General features: G+C 32.0%; 2 protein-coding genes and 1 long non-coding RNA gene across 5 annotated transcripts; 2 read left to right on the forward strand and 1 right to left on the reverse strand.

The window, feature by feature from the left end:
* Positions 1 to 4,192: 4,192 nt before the first annotated feature.
* Positions 4,193 to 8,222, reverse strand: LOC134686897 (dual specificity protein phosphatase 18-like). 3 transcript variants are annotated; one of them, XM_063546734.1, is made up of 2 exons: positions 7,797 to 8,222; positions 4,193 to 5,220 (listed from the first exon to the last, which is right to left on the reverse strand). In XM_063546734.1, exon 2 carries the CDS (start codon positions 5,213 to 5,215, stop codon positions 4,601 to 4,603), a length of 615 nt encoding a protein of 204 aa, XP_063402804.1. In that variant the 5' UTR covers positions 5,216 to 5,220; positions 7,797 to 8,222; the 3' UTR covers positions 4,193 to 4,600. The 3 variants fall into 3 exon arrangements, with proteins under 3 accessions (XP_063402804.1, XP_063402803.1, XP_063402802.1); XM_063546733.1 differs by lacking the exon at positions 7,797 to 8,222 and adding an exon at positions 6,210 to 6,469; XM_063546732.1 differs by lacking the exon at positions 7,797 to 8,222 and adding an exon at positions 6,104 to 6,199.
* On the forward strand, positions 5,834 to 8,435 carry LOC134686901 (uncharacterized). Its single transcript, XR_010101689.1, has 3 exons — positions 5,834 to 5,995; positions 7,813 to 7,919; positions 8,418 to 8,435. It is a non-coding gene; the product is annotated as an uncharacterized LOC134686901 (long non-coding RNA).
* A 37-nt stretch (positions 8,436 to 8,472) lies between these two features.
* LOC134687718 (dual specificity protein phosphatase 18-like) lies at positions 8,473 to 8,991 on the forward strand. The gene has a single exon (XM_063548176.1). The coding sequence runs from the start codon at positions 8,473 to 8,475 to the stop codon at positions 8,989 to 8,991; it is 519 nt and encodes a 172-aa protein (XP_063404246.1).
* The last annotated feature ends 5,953 nt before the right edge of the window (positions 8,992 to 14,944 follow it).

Consider the following 14,944-nt stretch of genomic DNA (forward strand, 5'->3'; position numbering starts at 1 on the left):
GGCAATATCAACAGCTCAAAAAAAATAAAAAAATCCCACTGTATCGTTTGATTTTTTTGTGTGTCTTAACCGCACTATCGAATCTGTCTTACAAATCTTGTATTGTAATTTTGAACATTTTGTTCAATATTTTCATTTAGGAGCTTATAGCTGTGTGTGTTTTTTAAAAACAAGATTGGACCTTATCATTTCTAGACATCTACTGTTAAATGAAATAAAAATACCATACTTTTTACAAGAACCTGTGAAATATAACATGTCTTTTCTTCAAATTGTCAAAAGCAATCTCTTTTCCGAAAGGATTTTATTTTACGTTTAAAAGCAATCTATTAAAATTAGATGAATTAATTTTACGATCTTTTGAAAAAAATAAACGTTTAGATGTGCGATCATTCTGAATGTAATGACTACCTATTATATAAACGTCGCTGTTTTGTTAATATATTCAGTCGTTGTCCAAAACTATTTAAAAACTTAATTGTGCTTGATAACTACTATTTAAACCAGTATTATGAGTATAGTTTCGGTGAAACTGAGTTTTGGTAACAATATATTTGCTGACAAGGCATCTCATGTCTTATACAATTTATCTACAAGTCATTCACATTATAGTCAAATTCCGAATTTAATATATTAACAAGTCTCGCTTTTCATCAAGTCTTAAATCTGAACCAACAGTTTTAATAAGTTTAAAATAACGCCGTATCAAAATAATGTAACATCACGTGATATGTACAAAAGAAAAGAAAAGTTTGAAGAGAGAAAGATCGAATTAAAAAAAAATGAACACTTTTCAATTTTACTATTTTAAAATGCTCGGTTTCATTTAATAAACAGTTTTGTCTATTGTCAACAAAACTTAATTTAGCTATTTTTTTCGGACATATTTGGTAGTTTTGACCAAAACCTAGCAGCGGATGCTCCCATAGACGAAATTAAACGGTTACCCTATCTATATGTTTATTATAGAGCATTGATCTTCAAGGATTTTGGCTTTGAGAATTTTTTACAAAATATTAGCTAACATTGCTGAGTTTGTTAGTTTGTCTTTCATGGTGATGAAAGTTACACCAAAGGCATGTGTTTAGCGCATTTAAATTGGTACCATGCGATTGTTATGATATCGACTGTCGATGCTTTTGCATTCTCAAACCTGGCTTAACACCAAGAAATAAGGATTAAATTTTGTATATGCTCTTATACATATGCAATATTAACGTAAATTCGGAATCTTAAACTTTTGCATTAGAGTCTCGAATACTTTTTGGATCAATGTGGAATGCATGCAAGTTTTCAACAGCATAACTTATTTACTCAAACTACTGTTTCACTGCCTCACCAGGGATGTTTTTTCATATAATGTTATTGCTTTGAAGTAAAAGCAAACCAACTATATTTAACAGATATCTGTATATGATAGTGTTTTTGAATTTGTTTTTTAAATTGTTTGTTTTCAAAACTGATTCCATATAAAAGAGGAACGAAAGATACCTGCAGTCAAACTCATAAATCGAAAATAAACTGACAACGTCATGGCTAAAAATGATAAAAAAACCAACAGACAAACAATAGTTCACATGACACAACATAGAAAACTAAAGAATAAGCAAAACGAATACCACCAAAAACTAGGGGTGATCTAAGGTGCCCCGGAAGGGTAAGCAGATCCTGCTCCACATGTGGCACCCGTCGGGTTGCTTATGTGATAACAAATCTGGCAAATAGTCAAATTCGGTAGGTCACATTCACAATATAAGTTAAGAAAGTTAAGACCGAATTTTGTTCAATAGAAGAAAAAGGTCAATAAATTTAGTAGATATTTCTATTTCTCTGACAATATTCTAGGACCACACGAATCAAGATAATTTGTATAGAATGTAGTAGGATGGTTTGGCGTGGCTCTGTACTTCTAACACCGTTATTGTGTTATTGTGGTATGGTAAATTTTTATAGACTTGTCTTTTATTTTTGCTAATGTGGTTTGTCTATATGTCTTTTTGTGCTTAGTCTGTTTTCATAGTGATTAAGAATATAACACAATGTTGACTTCTGTGTCCTATTTGTGAAATATGTCTGTTTGTTTTGTTCACACATCGTTGTCAATATGAAGGAGTTGTATGCGCCTGTCAGAGGGTTAGCTAGCTATATAAAACCATGTTAAATCCACCATATTCTACATAAGAAAACGCATGTACCAAGTCAGAAATATGACGGTTGTGATCCCTTCGTTTGAGTGTTTGAGCTTTTGATTTTGCAATTTGTTTTGGGACTTTCCGTTTTGAATTCTCCTCGGAGTTCAGTATTTTTGTGATTTAACTTTTTGTAGCATGACAAGTTTTATAGTCGTGTTAATGCGAACAAGATTTATTTAAACACACTGTTACACCAATACTTTAAATAATTTAGGCACCAAAAAGTATTAAAATAAATGAGCAATTAAGCCGTCTTTATATTTTTTGGCTTTTGAAGATTGGGATTCTTACACTTGATTACCTGAATCATTTTCTCGTTGGAAGAATATAATCTTTTTTACATTCAAATTGCATCATAGTGCAATGCGATTTACAAATTGTTGAAAATACCTTGAAGGTAAAATATATCACATTGATACTATTATGTAAACTTCAAAGTTAACTCTTTTACCTCAAAGTGCGTATTTAAATAAAGAGGTATTTTTCTTTTACGATTGATCCGATAAAATTCTAGATCTGACATGCCCTATAGTGATCATTTGAAACTGCTCTTAAGGTTAAAAACATACACACCGTGTCAATGAACTTATTCCGCTTGTTAATGCATGATAAAATCCTATAGGTATCACAAAATGCAGTGTCTAATAAGGTGAAAGAAACATCATTTATCTTATCAATACATGAGTAATAACGCCGTCGGATCTAAACCCCAGAACGAGGATTTGTAAAAACGATTTGGGCAACAAATACATGACTAATATCTCACACTATTCGAGAAAACTATGACCGCGGGTAAACGCTTGGAATGTTTTTTTCCTGCTTTTTATCAATGTACCCGTATTATGGTTTATTTTCGAGAGGTGTGAATTTTCGCTTATTTTCGAGGATAGAACAAATGGCAAAAATAAATTCCGCCTATAATAAGTCGCTTACCTGTATCAACCCGATACACCAATGTAATCCAAATAGCTCTGTTTTAGGGATTATATTTGATGAGGGTTGATACAGAATGTTAAATTGAAAAATCCATATCAAATACTCTTTATTATAAACATGTACCTCTAGTACAACTAATTCAGATGTTTTTCACGAAACATGATGTAAAATATTTTTGACAAAGCATGCCTTGTAACCGTGACTGATATCGATTACGTGACATCAAATAGACTGGTATGTGATAAACTGAGTATAAAACGTGCGTTTTGCTGTGTGCTTGTTTATTTTACATTGGCTAGATATATAGGGAGAGGGTTGACATCTCACAAATAGATATAGGAAGATGTGGTGTGAGTGCCAATGAGACAACTCTCCATCCAAATAACAATTTAAAAAGTAAACCATGATAGGTTAAAGTACGGCCTTCAACACGGAGCCTTGGCTCACACCGAACAACAAGCTATAAAGGGCCCCAAAATTACTAGTGTAAAACCATTTAAACGGGAAAACCAACGGTCTTATCTATATATAAACAAAACGAGAAACGAAAAAACATGTTTATCCGCGCCGCATTTTTGCGTCTGTCCCACTTCATGAGCTTTTGGCCTTTGTATTTTTTCAATTCTAGTTCATTTTTACTGAACTAGTACACCATTTTGTTAAGAAGCCGAATGAAGCCCGCATCCAGGTGCGTCTCTTTGACACATTCCCCATTTCCATTCTAAATTTTAAGTTGCAACCGTGACTGATATTGGTATTGACTGATACAGCACGGTTGCACTTTTATTGTTTACACCTGCACTTTAATTGTGTTTACTACTTGGTATGCAGATCTCGTGCTTCACTTCGTTTTTATCTCCGTCAAGCTGATCAATCGCTATGCTCTCTCGCGAACAAGATTCACACTTTATTAAATAGAAAAAATATTAGGGACTTTCCGTTTTGAATTTTCCTTGGAGTTTAGTATTTTTGTGATTTTACTTTTTATATCAACATAATATACGACACACGAAAAAACAACCACACTGATACAGATGAAAATATTTTAATGTAAAAGTGATGTATTTGACAAATTACAAATGTGAATAAAGGATAATGCGGTCGCATGTGGCGACGGTATGGAGACAATGAAACGAACATATGTGACCGTCAAATACAGTCCTGTAATACCTATTCTCAACATTTGGTAGAAAAATGTCTCAACTAAACATTTGAATTATCTCGGAAACGTCTCTAGCAATGGCACAATAGTGTTGCAAACGACTCCTTCATCTAGTCAACTTTGGAACTTTCAGTAGACGTCATCTCATCAAGTGGTGTTACATGCCTTAGTCATTTAAATTTCACGCTTCCTTTGCGTTTACCAACGATTGTTGCAAGTCTTGGAAAATCCTACATTGTCTTGCGGTCAGAGTTAGCTACAATGGAATGGTATATCATATTTTGTTGATGTGATTTTATATCATTTTATATCAGCTATAAAATCCAGTCCATACTATTTGCATAACTAGTATCAAAAACGGCGTGAACAAGAATTTAAACAAATCTTCTAACCACCCATTTACTATTCTTAAATCTGTCTCATATTCTATAACATTAATTTCCCATCCACAAATATATGGACGAATTTCAACTGTGTTCTTTCCAGTCTTTTCTTCCTCAAATGATATCAAACTCTTCCAAAATCCTTGATTTGGGTGAATAAAACGTCTTTCATTGAACACATGATCATATGCATCCTTTAAAGTCATACTATCATATTTCACAAGATATGCTAAGCAGACACTGACTGACCTACTCATGCCTGCAATACAATGCACGAGTACTTTCCCGCCATTGTTTCTAACCATGTGAATATAGTCAATACACTCGTCTATATATTTCAATAAATTTTCTGAAGCACTGTCTTTCATTTCAACGCGCAAAATATTAGTTATACCAGAGGGATATTGAAAATCTTTTAGCTCAGTTGCTGTATTCAACACGTGCGTAATACCGTACTTCTTCAGTCTGTATTCATTGATAGATGCAACACCACTTAGAAACAAATATTCCCGTAACTGAGCTACAGAATTAAAGCCTTTCATTTTTTCTGAATAGAGAAAATGTATAGAGATAATAAATAAAGCAATAGTTCAAAGCAATTCAACCATAGTTTGTTTTTATCCATACAAAACTATATATGATCCATTGTGCATATATGCGGCTATAAGACAATAATAGAATTTAGCATGTTTTAAACCGTTTACAATCATGTCAGAATAGCGTGTTTTCGTCATTTCAGCTATATTTTGACATTGTTGCCATATAAGCTGTGGGTTTGACTAGCCATACAAACAGGTCTAACCGCCCATGTTTTCCTTTCTAACAATGACTAACGCCCTGTGCCAAGTCAGGAATATGGCAGTTGATATCAGACAGTCCGTTTCTATGTATGTTGGTGTTTGCCAAGTTGTAGTTTAGTGTTTCTGGTGTTCTGTTCAATGTTTCCTTCTAAAGTAACAGTGTTTCCCTCGGTTTTAGTTTGTTATCCGGATATGTTTTTGCCTAAATCGAATTAAGACTATTGAACAGCGGTATACTACTGTTGGTTTTATTCTGAGGTTTTATTTGTAGGTTTTTGTGTTTGTATGTTACTGTTTTCTGTTATTTTTTTTTGTTGCTCATCAATCAGTTTCTTTTGAAAATAAAACGAATTTAAACCGATAACACAAACATGTATATTTTTATTTATGCAAATTTTACCTATGTTTATCCTTGTATATACTAGTATATCATGACCTATATAAGGATATTACACATATAGGAGGAAGTAGCTTAAATCAATGTATTGTTAATTTAAGAACTTACATAAACATATGATAGATGTAAGTATATGTTATTCTCTGTAAAAGTTATACATAATTTTTAAATGAACTTTGATTAAAGCATTTAACTCATTTAAACATTTTCGTATTTTCTTTATATTTGCCTACCTTTCTCTACTTTTATGTGGTGTCGTAAGGAATCCATTATTAACCTATTCATTCATCTGTTCGAATGTTTATAAAATTGAACTATATATAAATACTTATTACTCACCTTAGATCAAATCCACGTGGAGGAAACCAGCAACTCACAAAACATAAACAAACATCATGGCGACCGAAATGGGATATTAATAATCTTTATTATCTACCTTTATGACATCGTGTATTGAAATTCAATACCATTTAAATTAAATCAATATAAAATTATTGTAGATATAATGAATGAATGTGTGAATTTAAATGGCCATAAAATATCATAAACATTACAGCAAATAAACTCATCATAGATGATAGAAGCAGCAACTTCTTTGCAGATTAAGCATGATATCAAATGTTAAGTATTATAAATATTTTTATATGAGCGTCACTGATGAGTCTTATGTAGACAAAACGCGCGTACAAAATTATAATCCTGGTACCTTTGATAACTAATAATGTCATTGTTACTACTTAGCTCTGTAAGAAAAATATGATATGCATATCTTTTGAATTTGCTAACAATACTTTGTTTTGATTTGTCACTTGTTCTATATTTGAACAAAGACACTATTGATCCAACACGTATTATTGACCTAAGTACACACAAGTATTGACTTATGTACGTCAATGTTACCTTTGTTAAACACCTGGTCTATTGATCTGGTAATCAATTATACCTGTAATTATCTATATGTATATCTAATGTGCAAACAACTGCATGTTCAGTATCATTAAACAAGGCACAGATCCTGAATTATCAAAGGGGTCCACGAGGTTCTTATCTTAGTGCATTTTTATCGGAGTTTTAGAATCCAAAAGGAGAAAAATATCAGACCCTCATTTTAAAGCCACATCATCTTATTAATGCGTTTAAAAAATCACATATTTTTAATACTTTAATTTTAGTTGCCTTTAAAAATTATTTATTTATGAATTAACTGTTCATCTAAACTTTGGATTTTCTTAAACAGGAATAGTTAGGCCTTTTTAACATTTTTTATTGGAGCGTCACTGATGAGTATTTTGTAGACAAAACGCACATCAGGGATTCAGACTTAATTTTGATAATTTGATGAGATTATTTGAATTTGTATGGATTTCTCTGCTCTCATAATCTCTGGCAATTTTGGTAGACTATAGAGCTCACCAAAGGTAATCATACATAAGAGAACTATAAAAGTAACTCATTAAAAAAATATTTCGAAAATTTTATTTTTACTATGGAAATTCTTTGTCAAGAGATGTCATGCTTTGCTATTTTATTCCCGCTATTGAAAATTATATGTACAGAGAAAACTATGCCTATATCTTTTCGAAGGAATGTAAGTTTTTTTTTTTTTTTATAACTTTCTCTAATCTATAATCTTTGACAGCCATTGTATGTTTAAATTTTTTAAAACAAAACCAAGAAAATGACTTCTAAATCTATTAATAGTATGGTATTTTACATCACTAATACACTTCCTACGTCTGTAGAAAGTAATATTCAACATCAGAAGTCAATCTCAACAATATGGACGATAATATAATCAACAGCCAAATAGTTGAATAAATAATTAGCGGATTCTGCTTTTGTCAATTTTTAATACCTTTTTTCACATTGGTATTCACCTTAATAATGTTTGCATCTAGGATATGTAACAATCTAAAGCAAACTTACCTTTTTATTCTGTTAGATTCTAAAGTGTGGCAGCCATATTGATCTTCAAAGTTCTAAAAATAAGCAACACGCGATTAAATGCTTAGTTATTCCTCTCGACCAAGAAGACGTATATATGTAAACGTAAGTACAGAATCTCTCAAATGATTTAAATACCCTCTATCTATATCGACATTATTTGTCCCAAGCAGTAAAAATTGTGATCAGTTTATTCAGTGTATATTAATTAGTCAATATCTCACTATTGCTTTCTTTTTACTTTTTGTAAAGTGCGTCCATAAACATATCACAACAAGTGCATTCTCATTTCGCAATTGAAGTATATCGTTTTCATATGCAAATTACTGGTTGAGACTTAAAATAACCATTGATGTTTATCTGTATCTAAACAGCGATGTTAAATGATCCATGTGCATTAATTTACAAAACTTACAGTTCCTATGAACATACTTGAATGTCAATATTTGTTTTGCTTCTTACACGAATGAATATTATAAATCGCTTAAGAATAATTTAAACACAGATAATTTTTTTTTTAGATTTGAGTAAAGTTACGTCGTTTTTCGTCATTTCAAAATGCAAATTTCAGTATTTTTTTATGTATTTTTTTTTCTTTTTTAGATTGTATGTCAGAAAGAGTCTGTTTAGTTTAAATTGCAATCTTGTCGTTCAAGGCATGTCGTTTGTTTCTCAATTTGCGCAACTAACAGATTTTCTCTACCTCAGCAGTGCATTCGCCATTACGCGCGAACGTCTACTGGATTTTAGGATAACCCATATCATTAATTGCACGTTAGAGGCACCAAGTCCTAATGAACTTGAAATAAAAACAACATTCCTTCAAATCGGCGACAATCCACAGTCCCGTTTAGATGAATATTTTGACAAAGTAGCAGACGAAATCAATGACGTTGTTATGCAGGGTGGAAATGTTCTTGTGCACTGTCTTGGTGGAGTTAGTCGATCATCGACGATATGTATAGCCTACCTAATGAAACACAAGAAAATGAAACTGAAAGAAGCGCATGATTTTGTGAAAAGTAAAAGAAGAATCATTCGTCCAAATATAGGATTCTGGGAACAACTAGTTAACTATGAAAGGAAGTTATTCGGTTCCAATACAGTAAACCTAATTGAAACTAGCACTGGATTAATACCAGATATTTATATTGACCAAACAAAAAACATGCTCTAGATATTTGCTGTCGTCTTGATCCAAGACTAATCTGTTCATGATGTCGTTTCTAATCCCCTTGCAAACAGTATTAAATAGTTAAAAACGAGTTGAGATAAAGGACGAAAAAAAGTATAAAGTGTAAAAAACAAAAAAGGCAAAACATGGCTCAATTGGGGTTGATTATGTTCTAATATAATTGTATTTTACGACATTGCTTTATTATAAGCCGACGATATGGTTTGAGTTTATTCTTATTTTTGAAGGCGATACATTACAGGTATTTCCAAAATATATGGCAATGCCACAGATCTCACAATCTAACACTATCCGAATTCTCAACTACAATATAAACAAAGATGGCAAACAATAAAAACATCTGTATCATCTGAGTGTTAAAACACAAACATATGAAAAACATACCTAAATGTGTTGTTTGATTTGTGAGAGTCTTATTTCGATTAAATATCTGAAATCAGCAAGACTTGAATTCCTACTGTCCATAAATCAAAATCAAGCGGCAAAATCTGATATTCGACTTCAAAACTACTTTGATGATGGGATTTCGTGCATATAAAACATGCTGTAGATATTTGATACTTTTATAAATTGTTATTTGGATGGAGAGTTGTCTCATTGGCACTCATACCACATTTTCCTATATCTATATAGCTTTATTTGGTTCGTTTATGTATATATTTACAATAAAACTGTTGATGATATCGGATACGTTCCTTACGTCGTAAGTACAATCCTCTTCCCTTTTCATGAATGTGACCTACCGAATTAGACTATTTACCGGGTTTGTAATAACACGAGCAACACGATGGGTGCCACATGTGGGAATGGATCTGCTTACCCTTCCAGATCACCTGAGATAATCCCCAGTTTTTTGGTGGGGTTCGTGTTGCTTAGTCTTTGGTCTTTTTATGTTGTGTTATGTGTACTACTATTTGTCTGTTCGTCTTTTTCAGTTTTAGCTATGGTGTTGTCAGTTTATTTTCGATCTATGAGTTTGACTGTCGCTCTGGTATCTTTCGCCAATCTTCCATAACAATATGATATTTCGGATTTGATTGCCAATATTGAAATAAAAATCGTCAGCTCTATTAAAAAAAGAAAATGGAATTGGTCATACAATTATGATTGATTTTTTGTTTCATTACTGTTTCATTTTTATTCCAATTTACATCAACCTCCTGTTAAAGAGATTTGCCAGTGAAACACCAGTTGATGTTTGCCAATCAAATATACATAACCATTGTTTAAATAAAGGCAACAGTAGTATACCGCTGTTCGAAACCAACACGTAGGAGTAGTTAAAACACGATGCATAAAAATCTAACAGTTGGACCAACAACAACAGAGCTCGTCATCTAAGATGCAGTATAGTATGAACAAGATGTTGAGAGAGATTTCAATTTAGAAAATGGGCAACACCTTAACTGGTCCTAAAGATAATTAGGGCAAAACAATTTGATACATATTTGGGGAGAAATATCATAGCTCAGTTCAGTTATTAAATACTTCTGGAATAGAATCGAACTATTTGATATAGGAGACATACTTTTATGTTGAAAATGTGAAAGTGAGAGAGTATACTGTCACTTGGCAAAAAGTTATTCCTAAATATTTGAAAGAATGTGTGTCACAGATTGCCATCATGAAAAACCTGGAGCAAGTTTAGACAATTAAGGTACGAATATATGTTGAAAACTGGTGAAGCAGATGTGATGTATGTGCTTTGCAAAAAGTGACCAGATAGAAAATCAAAAGCACCTTTGCGACCTTTTGATCTGTCAATTTTAGCTGAAACTCAAGGTTTACATATATCTTTTATCAGCTAAAAAACTGGTCCAAAGAAAATCAAAACCACCAATACAATGCGGCAATACAACGTCGGTGTCTCCTTAGAAAGAGTTGCTTTTGATATAATATAGCCTTTGCCTATGTCAATTCATGGAAATTATCATGAGCTATTAGATGGTTTTTATTTCAGTAACTATGCACATGCCATATCATTAAGAGAGGCAGATGTTGTAGCTCAAACATTTTTTTAGTGGATAATTCTATCTCAATTTTTGAAGTTCCTTTACAAAAACATAAGGACGAAGGGGCTATATTTATGTCCCATTTATTACCAATAACATCTGTTTGTTTCGTTCACACATCGTTGTCAATATAATGAAATTTACTGCGAACGTCATACAAGTGAGCATGTCAAGTTTGTCAATGATCTCGGTGATACTTACATGTTTTTTGTTTCATGTGTAACACCACTAATTCAGGCCTGGCCAGCAAGCACTTACCAGAAAGTAGTACATATTTAACACAAAATAGTTCCTACGCATGAGTGTAACTTTCAAAATATGTAGATTATTTAGGTATTTTTGGTATCAAATGAAAGCTGAAGGACTGGTGATCATTATAAAATACTTTTCGACTTATAATTTTGAATATAAAAAAACTGATTAAATTTTAAAAGGAGGGTACATTTTGTTTGTTTGTCAGATTTGAAGAACCTGTTTTGGTACATCCGAAGTTCCGGGAACTATATGCCATTAAAGGTATGTTGATTTTGTCAGTACAAGACACCATAAAGTGTTGCTTTGAAATGCAATGATTGTCAATTTGACATAGAAAGTAATGGGACCATGAATTAGTGGTGTACTTTCTTCATAGTCATCGTTATCTTTTGGCTTTCGGTTGCAAGATATAATAGGTTGTCTCCGTTTTTACCCATCACAAAAATTACGCAGCTTTGTAGTTAATATAATACATTAAAAGTATTCATGAAGAACACTGTGTTGTTTACAATTACATCACCATTAAGGGAATAAAGGAAATTTCTAAAAGAAGAGGCATGGCTTTGAGGTGTCATTATGTAAGTGCAACTGTCATTGTATAATTGGTCATATTTATATTTACGTTGTTGTTGACTGCGTCAAGAAGGCTAGCTTGAATTTTCGATCATTATTAAAATCAAAGATTGAACACTGAAAATAGAAACCAAATATTATTATTTTAGATGTTATTAGCATAAAAGTTATCATTGTACAATAACAATATTATTTGCGTCAGTTAGCGATGGCGATGCCAAATAATAAATTCTAAAATTCGATTTTAAATTATTTATCCCGTTTTAAAAACGTACTTGATTTAGAACACATTTAAGTATTCATCTGATATAATAGTCGCAAGAAAATTGTGTACTGGCAGTAAGAATAAGGTCTATTATGCAACATAGTTTTCTTATAATATTCCAATTTTGGATCAAAGAAATCCAGTAAACTAACATGTATATAGTAGAATCGATTTTAATAATACATGTATAGACTATATCGTGTTATGCAAAACAGATTTTTATAAACAATAGTACTATACAGAATATGAGCACAAAAAAGTAACAAAGAAATCTTTTTCTTAGTCAGGTAATTTGTATATGAAAAATATGTAAGCTGCTTTTTGAATTATTAGATTCTTAATTTAAGGAGTCATATACTTTCTATTGGATTTTAACAGCCAGGGTGATCAATTTAAGAGAAACCTGAATTATTTTCTCATGGGAAGAAAATAGTCATTTCTACATTTCAAATTGCTTCATATAGTGTAATGCTATATACCAAAAGTTTAAAATACCTTGAAGGAAAAATATATCACATTGCAATTGATACTATTATGTACACGTAAAAGTTAATTATTTGTCATCATACTGCGCAGATTAATGAATATGTGTTTTCCTTTTACGAATGACAAAAAACGTACATACCGTTGCAATGCACTTATTCCGCTTGCTAATGCATGATAAAATTCTGGAAGTATAAACAAAATGCGTTGTCTAATACGATGAAAGAAACATCATTAATCTTATCAATATAGAAGTAATAACGCTGCTTGATTTAAACCCATGAACGAGGATTTGTAAACAAGTGTTGGATACAAATACAATACTAGTATCCTACGCGATACAGGAAAATCATTTTATCGGGTGAATTCTTATAGTATTTCCCTTAATTCCTTACATATTGATCAAAAGGTAGCATAAACGTATTAATTCACTGGCCTAAGAGCAATTGCCTCTATATTTTAAAAATGGGATGGAGACGATGTTTTTCTCTTACATCCAATTTTTGGCCCCGAAAATTAAAATGAAAGATGACATTAAGAAATTTCTTGAATACAAGTGTTGTACTATAGGAAACCTTGTTCTTGTTTGTCTCGTCCTTAACATGATTGAAATATTTGACACTGGACGTTAAGCAACCAACAATTAATCAATTCTTGCTTGTCACTTTCCAAAATTTGCATCACCCCAAAATATTTAATAGTAAATAGTTATCGAGGGTACCAGGCTTATAATTGGATACGTAAGACTCGCGTTTTGTCTACATGAGACTCATTAGTGACGCTCAGATAGAAAAAAAAATAGCCAAAAGAGCAAGGGGACTCAAAATTTCCAAAAAGTTGTGCAAGAAACGTCAAGGAAAGAAAATTCTTGTTTTTCGAATAATTCATAATTTTGCAAACAGTAAAGTTATGAAAATAAAAATTATTGATATTCATGTCAACACCAAAGTGCTGACTACTGGGCTAATGATTCCCTCGAGGACGAAAGGTCCACCAGTAGAGACATCGAACCAGTGGTGTAAATAGTTATCAAAAGAACAAGGCTTATAATTTGATACGCAAGACGCGCGTTTTGTCTACATTAGACTCATCATAGACCATCAGATCAAATAGTTAGAAAGCCAAACAGGTATAAAGTTGAAGAGCATTCAAGAACCAAAAGTTGCCTTTATTCAGTTGAAATTCTAAGATTTACATTTATTTTATATTAGCTGTAATATCAAGTTCATATCATTTGTATAATTTATATAAAATTGGCGTGAATAAGAATCTTGACAAATCCTTTATCCATCCGTTTTCTATCCTTCAGTCTTTAGAATGATTTCCAACCCACTAATATAATTATTGAACAACTTCAATGAGGGACGAAAGATACCGAGATTAACTGTGCTCTTTCAAGTCCTTACTTCCTCGAAAGATATCAAACTATTCCAAAATCCTTGATTTGGATGAATAAAACGGTTTTCATTTAACACGTGATCGTATGCGTCCGTCAACGTGATGTTACAATATTTCACAAGATATGATAAACAAACGTTGACTGACACACTCTTTCTTGTCATCAATTCAATGTACGAGTACTTTCCCGCCATTGTTTCTAACCATGTGTATAAAGTCAATACACTGGTCTATACATTTCAATATTTTTTCTAAAGCGGCCTTTTATTCTAACATGCAAATATTAGTATTAGTAATACAAGATTGAAGTAGGATATTGAAAATATTTTAGTTCAATGTCTGTAATAAACACGTGAATTATTCACATGCTAGGAATCTGTTTTTATGTGAACTTCAATTTAATCCCTTAACTAGAGATTGATGACAAACGAACTAGGAGTGTTCAGCTATTGAAAAGGAAACGAATGTCAACATTGAAAGTGAAACAAGTGTAACTCATTTTGTTTGACTGATTCGATACTTCATAATTTAATTTCCGTAAATACGTAATCTAATTCTTGATTCCCGTTCCTATGAGGTAGGGTGACCATCTTATTAGATTTCAATATCCAAAAATGTTGTGTGCAGTTTAAAATCAAACTTTTCATCTGTTTGCTCAACATGTGTTGGCAGAAACGATGCATACATTTTTTTTCACGTGGTGATGGAAGTCGTATGACAGATTCAACTGAAAACTGTATCCCGAAACTGCCGTATTTGATAAACTTAAATTAGTAATTGCGAATTAGAATCCGAAATTATCATAAACTGCAGATAAGTCGGCTTCACATCAGTAAAATTCAGAAAACCCGAAACAAATTAAATATATATATAAAACCAATTACAAAATTCGTTATAACATATTCTAGCCGTAATTAGTTCTACTAATAACGTTAAATATTTGGAGATG

Source organism: Mytilus trossulus, chromosome 10 (assembly GCF_036588685.1).
Source record: "Mytilus trossulus isolate FHL-02 chromosome 10, PNRI_Mtr1.1.1.hap1, whole genome shotgun sequence".
NCBI lineage: Eukaryota > Metazoa > Mollusca > Bivalvia > Mytilida > Mytilidae > Mytilus > Mytilus trossulus.

What these genes read in the sequence shown, in the direction of transcription:
- LOC134686897 (XM_063546732.1), bottom strand. Translation starts at nt 6,155, where the DNA reads ATGAATAGGTTAATAATGGATTCCTTACGACACCACATAAAAGTAGAG. An exon ending in CCACATAAAAGTAGAGAAAG is followed by an intron (nt 5,221 to 6,103) that starts GTAGGCAAATAT and finishes TTCTCTATTCAG; the next exon opens with AAAAAATGAAAGGCTTTAAT.
- LOC134687718 (XM_063548176.1), top strand. Translation starts at nt 8,473, where the DNA reads ATGTCGTTTGTTTCTCAATTTGCGCAACTAACAGATTTTCTCTACCTC.